At 38.6% G+C, this 22,326-nt stretch overlaps 1 protein-coding gene across 7 annotated transcripts in view; it reads right to left on the reverse strand.

The window, feature by feature from the left end:
* Positions 1 to 20,077, reverse strand: part of CHD2 (chromodomain helicase DNA binding protein 2) — a 119,366-nt gene extending 99,289 nt beyond the window's left edge. For 4 of the 7 annotated variants that reach the window (XM_038532745.1, XM_038532747.1, XM_038532746.1 and 1 more), the window contains exon 1: positions 15,262 to 15,688. In XM_038532745.1, coding sequence (XP_038388673.1) covers positions 15,262 to 15,362 — 101 coding nt within the window. In that variant the 5' untranslated portion in view covers positions 15,363 to 15,688. Of the gene's footprint in view, positions 1 to 15,261; positions 15,704 to 19,032; positions 19,166 to 19,507 lie in introns of those variants that run through there. The other 3 variants (XM_038532744.1, XM_038532748.1, XM_038532749.1) reach the window with 3 other exon arrangements.
* Between the last annotated feature and the right edge of the window lie 2,249 nt (positions 20,078 to 22,326).

Consider the following 22,326-nt stretch of genomic DNA (forward strand, 5'->3'; position numbering starts at 1 on the left):
CCCTCTGCCTGTGTCTCTGCCTCTCTCTCTCTCTCTCTCTGAATAAATAAATAAATCTTTAAAAAAAAAAAAAAAAAAACCTCTCTCTCTCTCTCTGAATAAATAAATCTATCTTTAAAAAAAAAAAAAGAAAATATTCAACTCTCAAACAGAAAATCACAAATAGCATTAATCTGCTGAAGATACCAGGACAGTCCAGTTAGCTGGAAATCCTGGGAGCGTTTTGTGCTGAGATGTGATGGAAACATCCCCTGCCAGCACCCACAATAAGGGTACGTGTATACATAGGATGCCTCACTCCCTTTGACAGCCTCTATAATGATAATATGGATGCTCTATATTTTATTTAATCCGTCCCCTATTCATGAGACATTTAGGCTATTCTTAAACCATTATCTTAACCAATAAGCTACAAATATCCTTGATATACTTCCATATTTATCTCTGTCTAGAATATTTAGTTTTCCAAATTGCTCACTGTAACAGACCATAAATATCCTTGTATAAGGCTTCTTGTGCAGCTGTATATTTGTGTTTGTGTAGGAAAGTGACTCTAGAAATCTAACAGTGCACACAATAGCTTTTAAGGAAAAAAAAACACAACCATGTTTCTATCAACACCTAATCTATATACACAGATACATTTTAATCACCAAACTGTTAACAGTGGTTTACTCTGTTTGATGAGTTATTTGAAGTATACTAACAGATACAATGAACTACTTGTGTAATTTCAAAAATGTATATAGATATATTAGTATGAAAATCAAACCTCTAAAAAAATAAACACCAAATTCACAATTGTACTTACCTCTAGGGTTGAGGGAGCAGATGTGATCAAAGAATGATATTGGACTGAAGCGGAGTGGCGAGTTCAGTTGTTCATTATGTAAGTATTAGTCTTTTTAACATTTAAAATGGTTCATAATAAATCCAGACAAAAGAATCAAATGCAAAGCAAGGGAAATTACCCCCAATCCAACACAAGATGAGCTAAAGATGTGAATGAAAGTAAGACTAGGTGTTTTTTAATTATTTTTGAAACCAGCAAGTCATATTTAATAAAGTAATATTCAGGAGGAAAAAAAAGGTGCTTAAGAAAAAAAAAAGGGAAGAAAAAGGATTCCCACTGCTAATGTCATACTCAGTAGTGAAAAGGCTGAAAGCTTTTCCCATCAGATCAGGCACAAGTATGCCCACTCCCAGCTCTCAGATTCAACACAGTACTCTAAGTCCTAGCTAGAGCACAATCAGGCAAGAAAAGGAAATACAATGTAACTGAAAAAGAAGTAACTTGTCTCTATTTGCAGATGACATGATTTTATAAGGAGAAAATCCTAAAAATTCAACCAAAACACTGTTAGATCTAATCAATGAATTTAGGAAAGTTGCAAGATACAAAATTAACACGCAAAAATCAGTAGTATTTCTATACACTAAAAATAAATTTTCAGAAAAAAAAAAAGAAAGAAATTGATCCCATTTACAATAGCAGTACCAACCATGAAATACTTAGGACCACATTTATTAACTGAAGAGGTGAAAGATCTCTCACTCTGAAAACTATAAGACATTAATGAAAAAAATAAAAGATGACACAAACGGGGAAATGCCTGGCAGGTTCAGTCAGTGGAACCTGTGACTATCTCAGGGTTTTAAGTTCAAGCCCCACATTAGATGCAGATTATTATTTTTAAGATTACTTAAAAGTAAAAACTTAAAAAAAAAAACAACACAAATGGAAAAGTATCCTGTGTTCATAAGTTGGAAGAATAATGTTAAAATATCACTATTACCAAAAGCTAACTTTAGATTCAATACAATCCATATCAATATTTCAATGGTATTTTTTACAGAAGGAGAAAAAGCAATCCTAAAATTTATATGAAACTGCCAAAGACCCCAAGCGCCAAAATCTTGAGAAAAAAAAGAAGAGGTATCACACTTCCTAATTTCAAGCTATACTATAAAGCTACAGGCATCAAAACAGGATGGTAGTGGCATTAAAACAGAAAAATAAATCAGGGGAACAGAATCAAGAGCCCAGAAATAAACCCAGCCATACACAATCAACTAATATATACTTTTTAAAGATTTTATTTATTTATTCATGAGAGACACAGAGAGAGGCAGAGACAGGCAGAAGGAGAAGCAAAGCAGGCTCCCCATGAACTCTGGGTTCATGACCTGAGCCAAAGGCAGACGCTCAACGACTGAGCCACCCAGGTGTCTCCAATCAACAAATATTTGACAAGAAATCCAAGAAAGGGCAGACCGGGTGGCTCAGCGGTTTAGAGTCGCCTTCAGCCCAGGATGTGATCCTGGAGACCTGGCATCAAGTCCCAGGTCAGGTTCCCTGCATGGAGCCTGCTTCTCCCTCTGCCTGTGTCTCTGCATCTCTCTCTGTGTCTCTCATGAATAAATAAATAAAATCTTAAAAAAAAAAAAAATCCAAGAAAATTCAACCGAGAAAAGACTGTCTCTTCAATAAATGGTGCTGTAATAGCTGGAATAAATCCACATGTAAAAGAATCAAAATGGACCCATATCCTACTCACTCACTCACAAAAATTAATGCAAAATGGATTAAAAACTTGAATTTAAGTCCTGACCATGAAACTCCCAAACAAAAATACAGAAATAAAGCTCTTTGAGAGCAGTCTTGGTAATGATTGTGTGGATATGATATCTGAAGAACAACAAAATCAAAAATTGAAAATCAAAAACTCAACTGGGACCACATCAAACTAAAAAGCTTCCGCACAGCAAAAGAAACCACAAACAAAATGAAAAGACAACCTACAGAATGGAAAAACATCTGCAAACTATAGATCTGATTAAGTAGTTAATATCTAAAATATAGAAAGGACTCCTAACAACTCAATACCAAAAAGCAAATACATTGAAAATTAACAAGCTAATGGGGCACCTGGGTGACTCAGTCTGGCTTTGGCTCAGGTCATAATCCCAGGTTCCTGGGACCAAGCCCCACATCAGGCTCTGCTCAGTGGGAAGCCTGCTTCTCCCTTTCCCTCTGCTCCCTCTTCATGCACATGCACTCTCTTTCTCTCGAATAAATATTTTTTTAAAAATTAATAAATTAAAAAATGAGCAAAGTACCTCAAAAGACATTTCTCCAAAGATATACAAAAAAATCAACAGGTATATGAGAAGATGCTCAACATCACTAGTCAGTAGGGAAATGCAAATTAAAGCCACAATGAGATATTACCTCACACCTATTTAGAATGGCCATATCAAACAGACAAGAGATTAAACAAGTTAGCAAGGATGTGGAGAAAAGGAAACTCTTGTCCACTGCGAGTGAATTGGTATAGTCACCATGGAAAACAGTATGGAGGATACTCAAAAAATTAAAACTAGAACTATCCAGTAATCCCACTTCTGGGAATATACCCAAAACAACAAAAACACTAATTCAAAAAGATACCTAACTCCATGTTCACATGTTCAGGGCAGCATTACTTACATAGCCAAGACATGGAAACAAACTAAGACAAATACTAAATACTGTATGGTCCTACTTAGATGTGGAATCTAAAAAAACAAATAAATAAAACAGTAACTTTTTAAAAAACTCATAGAAAAAAAGATCAAACTGAAGAGTTACTGGATACAGATGGTGGTGGGAGAGAAAACTGGAGAAAGGTATTTACAAGAGGTACAAACTTTCAGTTATAAAATAGGTAAGTACTAGGGATGTAACATACAACATGATGACTACAGCCAACACTGCTGTAGGAGATATGGGAAAGTTAAGAAAGTAAATCCCATGCGTTCTCACTAAAAGAAAAGAATTCTTCTTCTTCAGGTTACTGTATAGATGGATGGATGCTACTGTAGCAATCATTTTTTAGTATATGTAAATTAATGTATGCCTTGAATTTATACAGCGTTTTATGCCAATTATTTCCTCAGTAAAACTGAAAGAATATACTTTCTTTGTAAGAAAAAAAAGTCTTAATAAAGGTATAACAATTAATTTGCATACTTCTCTCTTAGGAGGGCAAGATTCTAAGTGTTAAAATAGAAAAGAAATATCTACAAACCAAAACACTATATTTCCACACTTAAAGCGCTGACAATCTATTTCAAAAGACAAGATTAACTATTATGCTGACTTGCTATTAATGCCTAGTTATAATAATACTAAATCATTATCAATATTTAATTGTAGCTTGTAATGCCAATTTAGACCCAGAGATGTGGAAAATCCACAAGACTTGACTAAATGGGTCAAATGGAGTTGGGGGAGAGGGGGGAGTCCTTTAAATAAGCTCTCACCTAAACAAAGTCATAACATTACCTGACTTCCGACATTAATGGTGAAGCAATTAAAAATGGGATATTCAGGAATCTGTCACACAGAATCCTTATGAAAAATAAGTGTATCCTAAAATCACTCAAAATCTAATTTGCAAACAAGACTTGTAATTTGGGTCTGAAAAATCACTACACAGGAAATACAATGCAAAAAAATAAATGAAAGGGACTCATCAAAACCAGATTTCTGGATTCCAATTGAAAATAAATGTTTATGAAAAAAAGTTTAACATCTCTTTTCACTTGTCGGTAGAAAAGGATTTGGTATCTCTTCAAAATCCTTTGTGAAGTTGGCAAAAATCGGGGATCCCTGGGTGGCTCAGTGGTTTGGCGCCTGCCTTAGGCTCAGGGCGTGATGCTGGGGTCCTGGAATCAAGTCCCACATTGGGCTCCCTGCATGGAGCCTGCTTCTCCCTCTGCCTGCGTCTCTGCCTCTCTCTTCGTGTGTGTCTCTCATGAATGAATAAATAAAATATTTTTTAAAACTGAAGTTGGCAAAAATGGAGTGATGAAGTATATTTTACAACTGGGCTTTGAAAGCAAGCAGCCTTGTAAGAGCTATTGTTCCTATTTTTTTTTTTTTTTTTTTTTTTAACTTATGATAGTCACAGAGAGAGAGAGAGAGAGGCAGCGACATAGGCAGAGGGAGAAGCAGGCTCCATGCACCGGGAGCCCGACGGGGGATTCAATCCCGGGTCTCCAGGATCGCACGCCCTGGGCCAAAGGCAGGCGCCAAACCGCTGCCGCCACCCAGAGACCCCCGTTTCAATTCTTTATCGCTGTTTCCCGAATGGCCACAAGAGGGCAGCACAGCAACACTTCAATGAGAGAAAAGTAAGCCTGTGGGTGCTCTGCCCAGGAGCTGCCATTTCAGCACTTGGGTGTTTATTTTTTCTGAAATTTACAAAATGGCTGAACTGTTTGGCAGAGGATGCTTTTTTTTGTCGGTGAAAGCAAAATCTGTTAACACAAAGCAACCTACACTAAAATTCTTTTTTTAAAACTTGTTTTCAGACTAAATTCTATCGATGATTCAGTAGCTAATATTTATGAAGCGCTTAGGTGTCAAGCATATGCAAAAATTTTCCTCTAAACCTTTACAAAAACCGTCTAAGACAAATTACCCTCATTATAGAAGAGGCTTAGCCCAAGTGCATATACATGATGTCACCCCTCCCAGCCCCACAGCATGAACTATGGGACTCACAGTGCTGTCCCCGCCATGCAGACATTCTTCGGTAAAACAGCATTAGGGCAGCCTGGGTGGCTCAGCGGTTTGGTGCCGCCTTCAGCCCAGGGCCTGATCCTGGAGACCTGGGACTGCCTCTGGTTCAAGTCCTACCATTATGAGGAATACACCACATTATAAACAAGGTTAAAAGACGACCAATTGAGAAGAGAAATTTCAATAACATAAGAATTACAGATCAAAGAAAAATCCACAGATAACTAGGGGAAGGACAGGGATTATCAACCACAGAAAAGAAACTGGCCAAGAAACTTATGAAAAGGAAATTAAACCTCAGGAGTAATTTGAGAAATGTATTATTACAACAGGTTATTCTACATCCATCTGCTTTGTAGAAATTAAAATGTATGATAATACTAAGTGATGTGGAGAAAATAGGCAAGATAGTAATAATACACCATTACTGAAAAAGCAATTGGCAGAGGCATTGCAAAGCAACTTGCCATTTTCCAGTAAACCTCCAAATATGCATATGAATCATGCAATTTGATCTATGGGTATATAAAAGCACACACATTATTAAATTTGTGCAAGAGGGATCCCTGGGTGGCGCAGCGGCTTGGCGCCTGCCTTTGGCCCAGGGCGCGATCCTGGAGACCCGGGATCGAATCCCACGTCGGGCTCCCGGTGCATGGAGCCTGCTTCTCCCTCTGCCTATGTCTCTGCCTCTCTCTCTCACTGTGTGCCTATCATAAATAAATTAAATTAAAAAAAATAAAAAAATAAAATAAATTTGTGCAAGAAGTGGAAGTATAAAAATTCACAGCTCTGCTCATAAAGACCATTAATTCCCTAATAAAGGAATTAATCTAATCTAGATTCATACTCTGCAATTAACAAATTAGACTAGGAATGGATTAGATCTATAAACATCAACACAACAATTGCAAAACTATTAGATCTTTAAAACACAAAACCCATTATGCAAACCAGGTACATTTTTAAAATGCCAAGTTTTTTATATGTCAAGTTCATGACCGTTAACTAAAGAGAAGGCATAGTAAACAGGACATTAGCCATATCTAATTTGTTTAGAACTTTAAACTGTACTCTTTGAATTTTTCTGAGCTTTTCTGAATTTCTCAAAAAAGACTTGCAGAATTGATCACTATTCAGAAGCAGATCTTCCTGGGGTCTGACAGTGCTGGAAGTTACTTTTTTTTTTTTTTTTAGATTTCATTTATTTATTCATGATAGAGAGAGAGAGAGAGTCAGAGGCACAGGCAGAGGAAGAAGCAGGCTCCATGGAAGGAGCGTGATGTGAGACTCGATCCCAGGACTCCAGGATCAGGCCCTGGGCCGAAGGCAGGCGCTAAACCACTGAGCCACCCAGGGATCCCTGGAAGTTACTTCAAACACTTCTAAAACCATGGCTCTTCTTTCCAGAAAAAAAAAAAAAAAAAGGCACACAAAAAGCTACTTCCAGTTTCAGGGGGTAAAAAGCAAAGTCTCTCAGATTCAGAAATTCAGTGCTAACAAGGGAAAAACATCCATCTGTAATAAGCATGCTCCTAACATCTTCAACTGGTGCCAGAAGTCACCTTGTCTTCATCATGCTACCTCTGCTCCCCCATAACCAATTAATACTGAGTAGTCCTAAATAGCTCCAGAAGCATCAAATAAACAGTTCAGGAAGCATCCATGGACATATACCACCAGGAAAAAGTGAATTAGAGCAAGGAGCCTGGATGAGGTAAAAACCAGATAACCACTTTATGAACATCTACCCAATTCAGATCTGCTAATGCACTAAGGATCATATAAGAACAGGACAAGTAGTTAAAGCGGGGTGAAAGAAAGCTCTTCCTATAACCCACCATCTCAGGTGGTATATTTTAGAGCCCTGAGGACAGATGAACTAGTCTGACCACAAATTCCTTGCAGCCCTTTGAGTCTCATCTTTCCTTACTTCTAGGCTATAAATCTCTAGACTTCCATAAGGTAGCAACTCCAACGTTCAAAGGGGGCTTAAAAAGCCAGAATGCTAACCTCAATAGCAAATTACTTCTACCCAAAGTCATAGGACCTAAGTGGGGTCCCTGAATCAAGCCACAGAAAAAGCAATACTAATGGTGAGGACTCCCTCAACTTTCTTAGTAACAATCAATATTCACTGTGGCAAGCATTTTGCCAAATGTTTTAGACCACAGTTTCTGAAGCATGGCATTACTAACATTTGGGGCCAGATAATTCATTTTCTGTTGTGGGAGGCTGTCCTTACATGTTGTAAGACATTTACGCAGCATCCCTAGCCTCTTCCAAGCAGATACCAGGTGCACCCCAGCCCCAACCAAAAATATCTCCAGACACTGCCAAAAGTCAGGAAGGGGGGATGTCCCAAGTAGGAAACTACTGCTTTATTTCATTCTAAACTTCCCTAAGAGACACACACATAGTCTACCCTTTCTCCTTTTCTAAAGGATAAAGAAACAAGTTCAGAGGTTCCCGCCCAAGATCTTACAGCTAAAAGGCAGAACAGAGACCCAAATTTCTGTCCTAATTAGCCCTTGTTTCCCAAACCAGCCTCAAGCCTCCGCACAAGAAACAACCGTGGTTGGTGTTCAACATACAGGTTCCTGGGATGGGACCTCCCGGACCTGACTGAATTCAAACTTCCAGGCGAAAGGCTGGGAATATGTTTAACTATCACTCAAGTGACTCTTAACAAGTAAATCTGAGGACTTACATGCCTTTATAAAGCTAACTTCAAAAGGAGCAATTTTTTATTTTTATTGGTAAATCAAGCAAGGGAAATGGAGAATTTGACCTATCACTCACCTTCCTCAAAATTACAGCTTATCAGCCAGACACTATTTGAATGTCTCTATTTGAATGTCAAATAACCTCTACTGAAACTGAAGACACTAGAGCTACTTCCTTTCACGGCATGTCTAGAGAACAATGGTTTCCATCCCTGACTACCTAATACACCCACCTGGAAAGCCATGACAATGCCCATGATCGCCCCTGCCCTACTACATATAGAACCCCTAAAATCCAATCAGGTATGGGGCCTGTTTTATTTTTTAAGACTTTATTTATTCATGAGAGACAGAGAGAGAGAGAGAGGCAGAGACATAAGCAGAGGGAGAAGCAGGCTCCCTGCAGGGAGCCCGAAAAGGGACTCAGGAGTTCAGGACCCCAAGATCACGCCCTGAGCCAAAGGCAGATGCTCAACCACTGAGCCCCGCAGGTGCCCCTGGGGCCTGTTAAAAAAAAAAAAAAATTCCCAAATGATTCTGATGCAAAGGGTATTTGGAAGTTAAGTAGGAGTTAGTTTAGAACAAGACAACAAATTAGAAACCCAGTCTTCATAATCCGTTGCCAAATCCAAAGGGTGTGGGGGGCAATGGGAGTCAGGACTGCAAAAAGATCTTCTGAGATTTCCAGTACCTCCCCCTCCCATCCACCCTTCTTTTATCGAGTCCCCAACCACCCCCATGGGAATCACTTAAAGCAGCCACATTTTTTTTTTTTTTTAGGTTTTCGTTTTATTAATTACCAGCAGCCACATTTTAACTAGAAATTCTTTATCCAAAACAATGACTTTTGAGCAGCACTAAGTTTCTGGTGCCCATTAACCCTACAATGCATTGAGATTTTGAGTTTTCGGTTTCTTTAAAACACAGTTTTTATGAGAAAAGAGCATACAGAATAATTCGATTTTTACATTTTCCCTTAATATACAGTTTCCTCTTAGCCATCTTATTTGATGGTAATTTTCGACAAAATGCTTAAGTGACCCCTGGAACCAAACTACCAGTGTTTGAATCCAATTCTACCATTTACTCCTTTCCCCTAATGCCTGAGTTTTCTATCGGCGAAATAAGGAGGGTAATCACAACTACCTCATAGGCTTGTGAAGATTACCCAAATTAACACATATAAAGGACTTGTTCTAACAAATTCCAGGCTCGTAGTAGGCACTATAAATGACAGTTACTGTGTTTTTCCAAAACAAACTTAGTTTTCACTGAAATCTCTCTATTACCTCATCCACTAGTTTAAGCTTACTGAAATGCAAAATTACCTGCAAAACCAGCATAAACAAATTTGAGAGGAATCTGCAAATCCTTTTTTATGTATATGACTCAAATGAAGGAACACAATGGGATGGGAATGAAAGAGCTCAGCAGGATGCCGGACCACCCACAGGCCTTCAAAGGGAAAGTGCTCTGGGACAGTTAATTTGGGGAACTGGCTAACCAGTGGCAGGTCAGTAGCATTTCTGCTACACTAACCGCCACATTAAATAAAATGCACATCAAAAAAAAAAAAAAAAAAAAACCTTAAAATAGTGACTGACAGGAGGGATCCCTGGGTGGCTCAGTGGTTTAGCGCTTGCCTTCGACCCAGGGCGTGATCCTGGAGTCCCGGGATGATGGAGTCCCATATCGGGCTCCCCTCATGGAGCCTGCTTTTCCCTCTGCCTGTGTCTCTGTGTCTCTCATGAATAAAAGAATAAAATCTTAAAAAAAAAAAAAAAGTGCCTGACACAAGAGCAAGTAGTCAAAAAAGCATAAATCTACTCCAGTATTTTCCCATAAAATTCTTACTACATACTGCTTTTCCCTATGATAAAATCCAAATGAAAGATTACCAACATTATGGATACTGCTGAACTTAGAAATAAGCCTAACCCTAACACATGCCATTCCATAAGGTTTATTATCATATTATATTCTATTTTATTTTTTAATGCTGGTGACAATTCACAACCCACCAATGTGTAACAAACCCTATTCCAAACAGCAGAGCCCACATACACTGCATTAGACAGTTACTTGTATCAGCTTGAGGGAAAGGGAATTATGAATGGAATGTCACTGCATTCAAAGTTAATTCTGGAATCCAAACTTTTAGAAGGATCATAGGGCATAAGTGGAGAATTATAGTAAGGAAGTGACAGCACTAGAATTTAAAGCAATTAGGACAAGAATTCAAAAACCTTGGGGGTGAAAAATTCTATCAGCATACACTACTGCTGGATTTGGCATAACATTTAGTGCAGAAAATGTCCCTCTTCCATCAAGACACAACCACCCTTACACCAGCACCCCACCCACTTTTCCCTTCCAGACCTCCAAACGCAAGCTACTGGTAAAATTGCCCTAAAGGGACAAGGAGAAAAAAATGAGAGAGGCAACAGGAACACCAAGGGTTAGAAAGGAATCCAACAAGAGGTTCTCTGTCAAAAGAATCAAAACACATGCAAACCTATGGAAATACATGCACTTTTAAACCGCATGGAGAGCTTTGGAAAATTAACTCAATCCTAGAGAACTGGGCTAGACTTGAGTCTTTTTAGATGCCCTCTCCAGGGTCTGCTATAGGAACAAATAATAGAACTCAACCCACAAACCATAAGGAATGGGAAATGAATAACATTAAGAAGACCAACAATACAGAAATCTTAAACCTAGACTACAGCTAAAGCAGAATAATATTGGACTTTAGGCATTATGTTAAGTCAGATATATGGTGCTATGATGAAGGTGGATTAGGAAGAGCAAGCCACTGCCAACTGGGTATTAGTTTTAAGTATTATTGCAGTTACATCTGTATCCAAACAGCATTGCTCCTTGGCATTCATTATTCACTCCTGCACAGCTTGAGAGGGTAAACCAGGGCAATAACCACTTGCTCCAGAAGGAAGGTAAGGTATCTACTCAGAGTGACTACCCACAGTTGCGCTGTGACTCACAAGCACAGAACAAGAAGCTGTTCTGGTCCAGAAAGCATCAAACACTCCCTTCAAAAGGCTGGCTGTCTCAGAAGAAAATTCTAAGAGAGGATTAACTACAAAAAAAACCTAAGGTTTCAGCTAACTAAAAGAGGACTTGCCTTCTAAAATCATTTTAGAATGATTTAGACAGATACCTGTATCAGCAGGAGGGGAAAGGGGCCTAGATTAGGCCTAATGGATCTCTTATGGGAGGCCAGGACACCAACCTCTACTCTCAGGAACAGCATGACTCTTAACAAGGGAATAAGTGCAGAGGGAGGGGTAAGAAAGTAAGATAAAGCATTAGAAGTAAAATAGTACTCATTGCTTACATTTAAAGAGCACTTTCAATGTAACAGGTTATTTCCTAACAAGCACTTTATAGGCTTTATGTTACTTGACTTCATAACCCCAAGAAGATTATCATTATCCACATTTTTTAAGTGAGAATTCTGCAAGTCCAACAGTAGACATCATGGGCCTAAATTGGGAAAAAAATTTTCAGTATTCAAGTAAACGTCACACTGGTGTGTATTAGGTACACAGCACTTGCCAGGCACAGAAGTTAACAATTAAACCCACCACAAACAACAAAATAACTCATTATATTGAATCCAAAGCATAAAATCAGGACCTTAGCCAAGGCTCCTCGGCAGCATTTCCCCAAACTATGGGAACTCTTCAGTAAAGGGAATTTACAGTTCTTTTCAGTATGGAATATAATCCTGATAAGGTCACTGAATTAACCAAAAAAGGTAACCCTAACCAAGTATCTTAACACTAAAATACTACATAGGAACTGTTTCAAAATGTACCATGAAAGGCTTCCATACACCTAGGTTCTCCATGATTTATTTCGCAAAGCAAAAAGCTCGTTCCTCACCTCATAAACTGCACTCGAGCTTTTTAGAAAGTCTGTCCCCAGACTTGCCCTGTCAATTAAACTTTAAACACTTAAGTCGAAAGGTCATAGCAGACATATAAACAATGTGTTGTTCTCACACTGTATTACGTTACTGATTACAAAATAAACATTGGATAGACCCTAAGTCTATTTGATGGTATTTGGTTTGATGGGTATTTGATGACTTAGTCAACTTCTATTGTTCTGGCCTTACACTAACACTAAAGTTCCAAAACAGCAGCAATTAGCAATTTTGCTAAGGTATAAATTTGAATTCAATGCCCGGGGGCAGGCTAGAAGGCAGGAGACAACAACAGCTAGGATAACAAGCACTCAGCATAAATTGGCCAACATGGGGCTGGGGCGTCTGGGTGGCTCAGTCACTTAAGTTGTCTGCCTTTGGCTCAAATCATGATCCCAGGGTCCTGGGATTGAGCCCTGCAAGAGCTCAGTAGAGAGCCTGCTTCTCCCTCTCCTTCTGCTGTTCCTCTGTTTCTGCTGTCAAATAAATAAAACTTTATTTTCTTTTAAAGATTTCATTTATTTGTTCATGATGGAGAGAGAGAGCGCGCGTGCGCGCGCGGGAGAGAGAAGCGGAGGGAGAAGCAGGCTCCATGCCAGGAGCCTGACGCGGGACTCGATCCGGGGACTCCAGGATCACACCCTGTGCCAAAGGCAGGCGCTGAACTGCTGAGCCACCCAGGGATCCCCAAATAAATAAAGACTTTTTTTTAAAAAAGTAAATAAATAATATGTTTGTGACCCCCACCTCCACCCCTCAAGAAAGCCAACTGAGTTCTTGAGTTCTAAGATTTGCAGGAAGAACCTAAAGGGCCTTAAAATTTTCTTTGTTTTTTAAAAGGTCATAACCAGAAAAAATTTACTAGGTATGACACAGAACACTCAATTTTTGTCAGGAAGAAGTTTACCCTACCACATTTTATGGGAGAAAGGATAGGAGTTTGGAAATCCCAGAGGCCTCAAAAAGTATCTAACAATCATTAGGAATTTGCCATATGAGAGAAAGGAGAGGAGTAAAATAATTATAAAATCTGTGAGAGATGGGACAACTGGGTGGCTCAGGTTGTAATCCCAGGGTCCTGGGATAGAGTTCCACATCAGGCTCCCTACAGGGAGCCTGCTTCTCCCTCTGCCTATGTCTCTGCCTGTCAGAATAAATAGATAAAATCTTTTAAAAAATAAAATCTGAGAGGTGCCCAGGTGGCCCAGTCAGTTGAGTGTCAGACTCATGATCTCAGAGTAATGAGACAGTCCCAAGTTGGGATCCTAGCTGAGCATGGAGCCTGCTTAAGATTCTCTTTCCTCTCCCCCTGTCCACACTGTCTGTGGAAAAAAATAAAATAAAATCTGTGTCAGATACTGTCAGAAAAAAATTCAACTTCCAGATTCACCTCTCAAACCAGAACTTGCTAAAACTTTCACAAAATTCATCAAATACTGTTTAACCATGTTCCTGTGAGGACTTAATCTTTACAGATTTTAATTTTCAAGGTGCCATGTAGGTTTTAAAAGAAGCCACAGAGGGACCCCTGCATGGCTCGGTCAGTGGTTGAGCATCTGCCTTTGCCTCAGGCAATGATCCGGGTCATGGGATCCGGTCCTACACATCTGGCTCCCAGTGAGGAGCCTGCTTCTCCCTCTGCCTGTGTCTCAGCCTCTCTCTGCACATCACTCATGAATAAATAAAGAAAATCTTTTTTAAAAAATAAATAAGCCACAGAAAAGAGATTAAATCAACATTTTTCTTGCCATTTTTTGCCATTCTCTGCACAGAAGGAAAAACGCTCAGAAGTCTTAATGAACAGACCTAATTACTCTGGTTCTTTAAAAAGTTCACTGGCTCCAAGTGGCATGCAAACAGTTTGTAAATAAATTGCTGTTATCATAATATAAATTTTAACTCACGTATTAATATCATCATTTTGGGTTAAAACATCTTCAACAAAGTAGTTTATATCTTCAAACATGACTGCAATACTACTTCTCTTCCAGTTTTTAGGAATTTAAAGACATTCAGCAAATAGTAAAAAATTTATACAACTAACCAGAACTCAACCTCAATACACAAGAAGAATCTTCTTTCTTGTTGCTTCAAACGCACTTCTGAGGTTTGAAGCTCCAGTTAAATGGTCAAGTTCTACAAGTATTCACCTCTAAAGCTAATTCTTGTATACGTACTTTATACCTGAGAACATAATTTAAGAATCTCTTATTAAACTTGATGGGCACAAGTCTATAGAACCAAAATTCCAGTTTCACCTAAAGTTTCTATAAGCTATTCAAAAGATTCTTCCAAAAGCTTCAAAATTGTGTGAACCTACAAAGCCAACTACTATGGCAAATTTTAACTTTTTAAAACTTCATTCGGAAACGTGAAAGATGCTCAGGTAAACCTGTCTACCTACAATCCACATCTCTCTGGAGACAGCATCTCTCACTCAGTAAGGAACTTCTGAAATAGGCCCAGTACCTGACGACTCCCTCCCGTGACTGCCAACAGCACTCCAATAGCAGAGGGGGGAAAACAAAACCTTTTCGTCAGGGCACAGTAGGAAAACAGTACAGCCTTCTCTTCGTGCTTAAATTCATTACGTGCGACTCAATCATGAAATAATCGTTGCTAAACTAGGGTTTTTTGTTTGGTTTTTTTTTTTTTTAGAGCCAGAAATCCTTGCCAAAGCTTTCCCAACCAGACCGAACACAACCAAAGCGTTTTATTAACAGTTACCAGGACCGAGTTAGAATACCCAAGAACCGGGGGCTTGAGAGGTTTCCAAGGCCTTCCAAGTGCTTCGTTCCATCAACTGAGTTTCGGGGCGTCGCGGCTCCTTGGCACACTGCTACCAACACCTGGAAGGAGCGGTTTTCTTCCTAACACTTGTGCGCACACTAACGGGTGCCTCACATGCTGTTTTCTGTCATTTTTGAAGTTAACGTCGTCGTGCTAAGTGGAAACTCCTAACACTGGTTTCTACGTATCCCGTAGTCTTAAAAATAAATCACTTTGCACATACTGACCTGAGTTTTCCTCCATCAAATGCCAACTGAGAAAATGCGTGGCACCAAGTAAAAATGCACGGGGACAGGTTCACATAACCGTCCCTTTGTTTATGAGCCATGATTAGACACCAGCTCTAACACCCGCTGGGACGTCACACTTTCAACAAAAATATTTCCTGACAGAGAAACGGTTTTGGTCAGTGATGAGAAGATTAAGCTCACTAATCTCTTCACTGAACGGGAAAAGGAAAAAAAAAATCCGCTAGGATAGGAGAAAGGAAAGCGGAAAAAAAAAAAAGTCAAACCCCACAGGTTTTTCGATCAGCGGCTTTTACTTCGTCCCAAAGTAGAAGCCGCTCCTAAGAAAGGAGCGCCCTTCCGAGGGACGGGCCGAGGAACACACGCCGCAGGGTGCGGACGGCTAGAGGGGAGGGCGCAGAGGACCGCCGAAGCGAACCGGCCGGGAGGCGGCCCCCCACCCCCACCCCCACCCCCCGAAAGCCCCGGCCGCAGCTCGGCCCCTTCCCTTCCGACCCTCCGCCCCAAGGCCGAGGGCTCGCAGGACCGACAGGAAGCACCCCGGCGGCGCACGCAGCCCAACGTCACTGCGTTCGCCCCTCCCAGGGGCGAGACGACGCGCCTGACGTCGCGGGGCGGGGCCTGCCGGGGGCCGCCGCTGTTGACCCGCTGTTACCAGGCGTGCGCACAGCCAATCAGCAGCCGGCGCCGGCGCCGGCCGGCCTTTGAACTCGGCACGGCAACTTCCTGCTGTTTGGCGAGTACACAGTGCAATGCAGTATGTCTGTCAGCGCTGCGGCACAAAGGAACAGCCATTTTGTGACTGAGCTGGACCTGCACCAAGATGCCAGGGGCTCACAGAGCTGCTGCCCGCGCGGACTACCAAGTTGCCCTTTATTTTAGCACCACAGAACCAAAAAAACGGAAGGCTGACGGGGGGGAAGGAGTTTTGGTATTTCAAGTTTACATTCGATTTTGAGTCTTCTCAAAAATCCCGATTCTTAAGAATTATCAGCATCATAAAATGGCTGCCACTTAAAAACTGCCTGTTCAGTCCCGAGCAACTGCATTATGCCATTTCTAATTAGCCCCAGTCTTTCGGCATAACTGCTAAAAGGATTAAAAAGCAGAAGGTTTTTGCCGCACCGCAGGTTGTCAAAATAAATCTGGTTCAAAGGCAGACGATTCAGAGATAAATTTAATAAACTGTCTCAGTTCTTTAGATAAAACTGCAAACGCAGCGTCCTAGAACACACAGAACCTTTGTGTGCACACAGGTCCATTCACATTCCCTGGTCTCCTGCTTCCCAAGCTTCAAGATTACTCGTTACCCCACTGACAATTATTTAGGAAAGAAGTGTGTGGTACATGGTTTCTCTGTATGTCCATCACTAAAACTTTTTTTTAATATTTAGAAACTTTACAGATAGATCAAGTATTTTTGAAATCATATTTTTGAAAGTAACTTTTTAATCTTCAGAAATCAGGATATACAACATATAACATAGTTAAAAGCATTAACAAAAGAATACAGTAATAACAAACTTTATATAGAAACTATAAAGTCACTGCATTATTTCCAAACAAAAACAGTGAAGTATCAGGTTTACCTAAACTTGCACTCAATCCTTTCAGATCCTAAACTAATTCTCAGAACAGAGTTTACTTGACCTGCAAACTCCTCCCTTCCTCTCTAGTGGCTCAGGCTGTAAAAGTGATTTTTGTAGAATTCCCTGAACACTAGACTTTGTGCCATGGAAACTAGGTCCTTGCAAGAAATTGTGATAGATTAAGGAACCAAGTACTAGTACCTGAACAGTCTCCTTAACTTGAGCTTCCTAAAATTAACATTCATCTACCACAATAAACACCACTAGCATCCCATTAAGCTTTACAATTTTAAAAGGAAGTGATGTCATAATTATGTACATGTATTAAGGTATGCAATTTCAGATAACTATTTTAAAACTCCAAGGAGTCTCTCAGATATTTTTGAACATTCATCAGGTATGTGAATCAAACTACCTGACAAAATCAATTCAAAGAGCAGTACATCATGCTTCCTTGTTAAGCTGTAATCTCCCACTGCCAACAGGCAGATGCATGACAACTTCCAAATAGTTTTCTAGGTAAGTAAATTATTAAAAGAAAGAAGAGCAACACTGCTTAATTTTTTAAATTAGAAGGCAGTCTCATCAATGATGTTAACCACAAACCCTACATAAGCCAAAACCTATGTGAGACTATGCAAATCAGACATACTCAAGGGAGCAACAATTTTAGGTACTGAATCTTTAATAATTTGTCAAATACACCTGGGGATTCCTAGTTCTTCAAATTACCGTTACTTTTCAGAAAAAAAATCAGTTTAGGATTAGTAGAGAAGTTGTCTGTCCTAAATCAAATCTAGGTAATTACAAGAGCAAATTCACTTCAAAAGACAGCAATCCAAATTGTGTGACAACTTAATTTGCAAAAGAATTTGGAAAAGTATTTTTAAAAGAAAGGGTCAAAATATTTTAAGTATAATAAAGTATAAATAAAATTCAACATTTGTAATAAACCAGTTCAACAAAACTTTCAAATTCACTAACCTAATATTACTTCTATAAAATTATAAAAGTAAAAGCAAAATTGAGGGAAAAAATCATATAATTAATCACATCCTTAACTGTAGGATTTAAAATTCATAACATGACAATTTATAAGAACACACGTCAAAGAAACTCATTCATATGTACTTTTAAAAAATTAATATACAGATCGTAACAACAAAACATCTGAGAGGCTTTATTACTTAGTCACTAATAAGATTCCAACAAATGTGAAACATATCGTGATTTGAACAAACAGTATATTTGTAAGCTTCAGAAGATAAAGCATTCCAGGCGACTCTGTCAAAATAAATCAATAAATTTAAAGCAGCTACAACTAAAATGCAAAAATAAGACACTACACATCTACCAACCAAAAAGCACTGTCTGAATATAAGTATATAAATGCAAACCTTAAAATATTTTAAATGCAAAATGATACAAGTATAATCAGTAACAAACACAAAAGAGAAGTATATTAAGAGTATTCCAGGATTTCTGTGATCACAGGTTTGATTTCATAAATGCAGGAACTGTAACCATGGAGTAAAGGTTTTGATAAATCTTACCAAAATTTCCTAAAATGTCAAGAGTATCAAAAGAAATACAGAGTCAAATAAAAATATAAACTGAGAGGCATCAGTCAAAGGGTCCTTTTTGCAATTTCATTTTAAAATGTACATTTTTTCATTCATATAACTTTCTCAAACGTCTATTTACTATAATTTACTACCACAAGGCTCCTCTATGGCCTTCAGTTACAAGTTTGGGTATCCTAGATTCTTCAAAGAAAAAATTTGCCTTGTATGTAAAATGGTGCAATGCAGCAATGGCTAAACCGACAAGGTCATTTTTCTACAGCACAAAAACCTAAAACCTGAAATTTATTGACAGAAAAACTGTAGTTTGCAGGAAAGGCCCCCTTGAATAAAGGTACCTTACCTTTTGACTGCTGTAAGAGGCCTTAAGTCACAACTCAACTTTCATAAATTGCTACCAAAAAATTAGGGTGTGGCATATTAGCAATCTCAAGGTCACGCTTTAAAAAACGAATTCAAATTAGTAAAATACTAAAATAAAATAGACAGCTCTCCCTGTCTGTCAAGGTAAACAATGTAAGCTGAGGTTCCCCCCCCCCAAAAAAAAAGAAAAAAGGAAGAAAGTTGATAGCTCATACCTCGATGCATTGCTGTGTAGCGAACTGTCCTCCTCTTGGCTTTTGTCCTTATTTCTCATCATCTTTTAATTCTTAAATATTAAGGGGGAGGGGGAATCTGTGTTTGCTTTGAAGTCCTGTGCCCAGGTATTTACTGTCAAAAGTTGAAAGAAAGGTAAGGTCCCAGCTTCTATCGATGGTTTTTATTATCAGGAACAAAGTCCTGACGATGTAACGATATTGTTATAATACAACAGCGGTAAGCACCAAAAAACAAAACATTTCTATTTTTTCCTTAAAAAAAAACAAAAACGGATAAACCGAACAGAGGAAATCATCACTATCAATAAGGAAAGTTTCTCAAAGTAACACACTGGATACAAATAACAATCTCTGTATCTTATTGCGTCATCCAGGAATTTCTCATATTTACAGAAAATAAAGCAAACTTATACATATAAATCTTTAAAATTATCACTAACGATCATGGACTTACCTGATCCATGTAGTAGGTCCAGAGCAAGAGTCCTATCTAGTAGTAGAAAAATAGCAGATCCCAAATAATTAAAAATAAAAACAAAATCCTCCGTTACAAAAACGAAAAATAAATACAATAATCCTCCAATATGTTAACTGGTCAAAAAAATAAAGCAATAATTAATACTAAAACGGGTCCGGAAGAAAAAAAAACCTCATTAGGAGAGCGCACAAAAATGGAGGTGCGCCATGGCTTCTAAGCTGGAAAAAACAACGACCTGGGCTCTCAGTACGGCTGCTTCTTTCCAACAAGGCACGAAAAGAAAGCTCCTAAAAGCTGCTTTTCTCCCTTAAAAAGGTTCAAATCGACCCCAGTAAGTCACTAGGAGAGGCAGGGGGCTGCGGGGGCCCCCTGAGGCTGCCCGAAAGTTAGGGAAAGTTGCGTAAAGTGAGGCGAAGGCAGGGAGCAGAGCGCGCTCTCTCTAAGGCACAGCCGCCATCTAGAGCCTCCTTCCCAGCTCTGAGAGCTCTGCCTTTGATTGACACTCTCTACATTTACCCCACAACTCAGGTGATGTACCATAGACCCACCCCTTCATCTCCACCAAAAAAAAAAAAAAAAAAAAAAAAAAAAAAAAAAAAAGATCCTCCATCCCAGGGAGCCTGAGGACCCCTACCCCCACACCTCCCTGCCCCTCCAGACCACCCCATCAAGGGGAGGAGGGAGGGTTTCTTAACCCCCTCTGGCTCAAGCACCCTTTTTAAGCCAGAGAGAAATGTAATTTGTTCCTTTTGTCTAAAGATCTGCTAAATATTTCAGTCCTTGAGCTAAAATAACTTCCTCTCTGGACAGGAAGTGGTGTTTTATCAAGCCATTTTGAAAGAGGGATAATTCTTAGAGAATATAAAGCTTAGCTTAAGTATTAATCTTTTAAAAAATTAACCCCCCAGGGGTAAAATGGTTTCTGAATAAAAGCAAAACCTCTATTTCATAAATTAAATTCAAGTCTTGCCTTCTTTGTGAAGCCAAAAATTATCTAAAGACAAAGTTAAAGGGGGAATCTTCCATCCCAACTGGAAAACGGGGGTACAACTCAACAGCGCCTCCCTAGTGTTCAGTTGCATTAGAGCAAAAATTATGGCAACTAGCTTTTATCTAAGAATCTCAATTTTCCTTTAATAAAATTCTTTAACCCATTATATATAACCTTGCAAACTTCACCAAAGCTCTCATAATCACCATATATTTACTTCACACAGAGTCGGACAAAACAAAGTTCTTAAATTCAAGAGCGTGAAACTACTATGGGCACCCTTAGGAAACAAACCCAAGAAACTCCATCTCCAAGCCAACAGAACACATATATCCCAGCCATTCCCTTGTATTTCAAATCAAATTCTAAGTATATACCCTCATTTCGACAATGGCAAATTAATAACAATTAGTCCTATCTGATAGCAAGTTATCAAAGTAATGTCACAGGGTGAATTCTCCTAAATACCAACACCATTTGATCTACGGAAACAAAATGACGAAGGCCAAGAACAAATTATTTAATACTTTTCTCTCAACAAGCACCCCAAGAAAACATTCATGAATCCAAAAAGAAATAAGCCTTCCTCACATAACATTAGACTATGCCAGAACAATATCCTCCCCTCCCTGAAAAAAACTATTTTGGGTTTATACCTAACAAAGGTAACAATGTTGCCTCTAGGTAGTAAAATCCATAATCGAAACCTAGTTTCAATTCTGTACTTTCCACAGAACATAAATTTTCTACCAAAATCAAAATTCAAAATTCCACTTTTGATTTAGACGACCAACCACCTCAAATCAGTCAATGAGAATACTGCACATGTATTGACCAGAGATGTGTGCATTATGGTATTTGACACTGATCGCAAGAAATGATTCTCACCAAAAGAAAAAAAAAATTCAAACTCAACTAGTCCTTGTTATCTGTATAATGGGAAAACAGAATCAACAAGACATTTGGGGTATCAAAATGAAGTCTACCCCATCTTCATAATAGTTGCTAAAACTGGTATTTATTCAATTATCAATAAATGGAACAGCAGCATTTACCTAGAACTCAAACAGTAATCCATGACATGTATGATTTATTCCAAATTCCTAAACAGAGTAAGAAAAATACTAGATAGATTATAAGCCCTATTTCATATTTATATAAAATGTACCACTGACATTATTGCCACCAAAATTTTAAGTCCTTTATGAATACCCTAAGGACACTTTCATATAAATCCAACATCTCTTCCCCTAATTAATATTAACTATTAAAACAGGAGGCATATGTTTAAATGTTCAGATGAATATTCTAAGATATTTATAATATTAAAAAGCATAGGTAAAAGAGACCCTTTCCATCAACACAAAATAACTTATAAAAATATTTTATCACTCATTCTGAATTTTGAGGCAAAAGGCATTTTGTTTTATAAGCTAATTACAATCTCATGGCAAATTAAAGCTCCTATTATTACCCCTTGGTAAGTTATTTTCCAAGATGTTTCATGAAAGCACAAAATAGCTTTTCAACCAAACGACCATTTCTTAATGCTGAAATAAATTTCCACAATTTTGTGAAAAAAAAAAGACCAATCTTAATGAACCCAGTAAAACATCTTCCATCACACCATTTCCATTTTACCAGCTTTATTCAGTACACGTTACCCCTGGGGAACTCTAAAGGTCAAAGTGTTAAGCCAGTAAGTGAACATTTAACGAAATTTCAGCTTAAAAAAAAAAAAAAAAAAAAAAAAAAAAAAAGCCCAAACTGAGAAATTTTAAAGTGTTAGAAATTTTATTAAAGT

Source organism: Canis lupus, chromosome 3, assembly GCF_011100685.1.
Source record: "Canis lupus familiaris isolate Mischka breed German Shepherd chromosome 3, alternate assembly UU_Cfam_GSD_1.0, whole genome shotgun sequence".
NCBI lineage: Eukaryota > Metazoa > Chordata > Mammalia > Carnivora > Canidae > Canis > Canis lupus.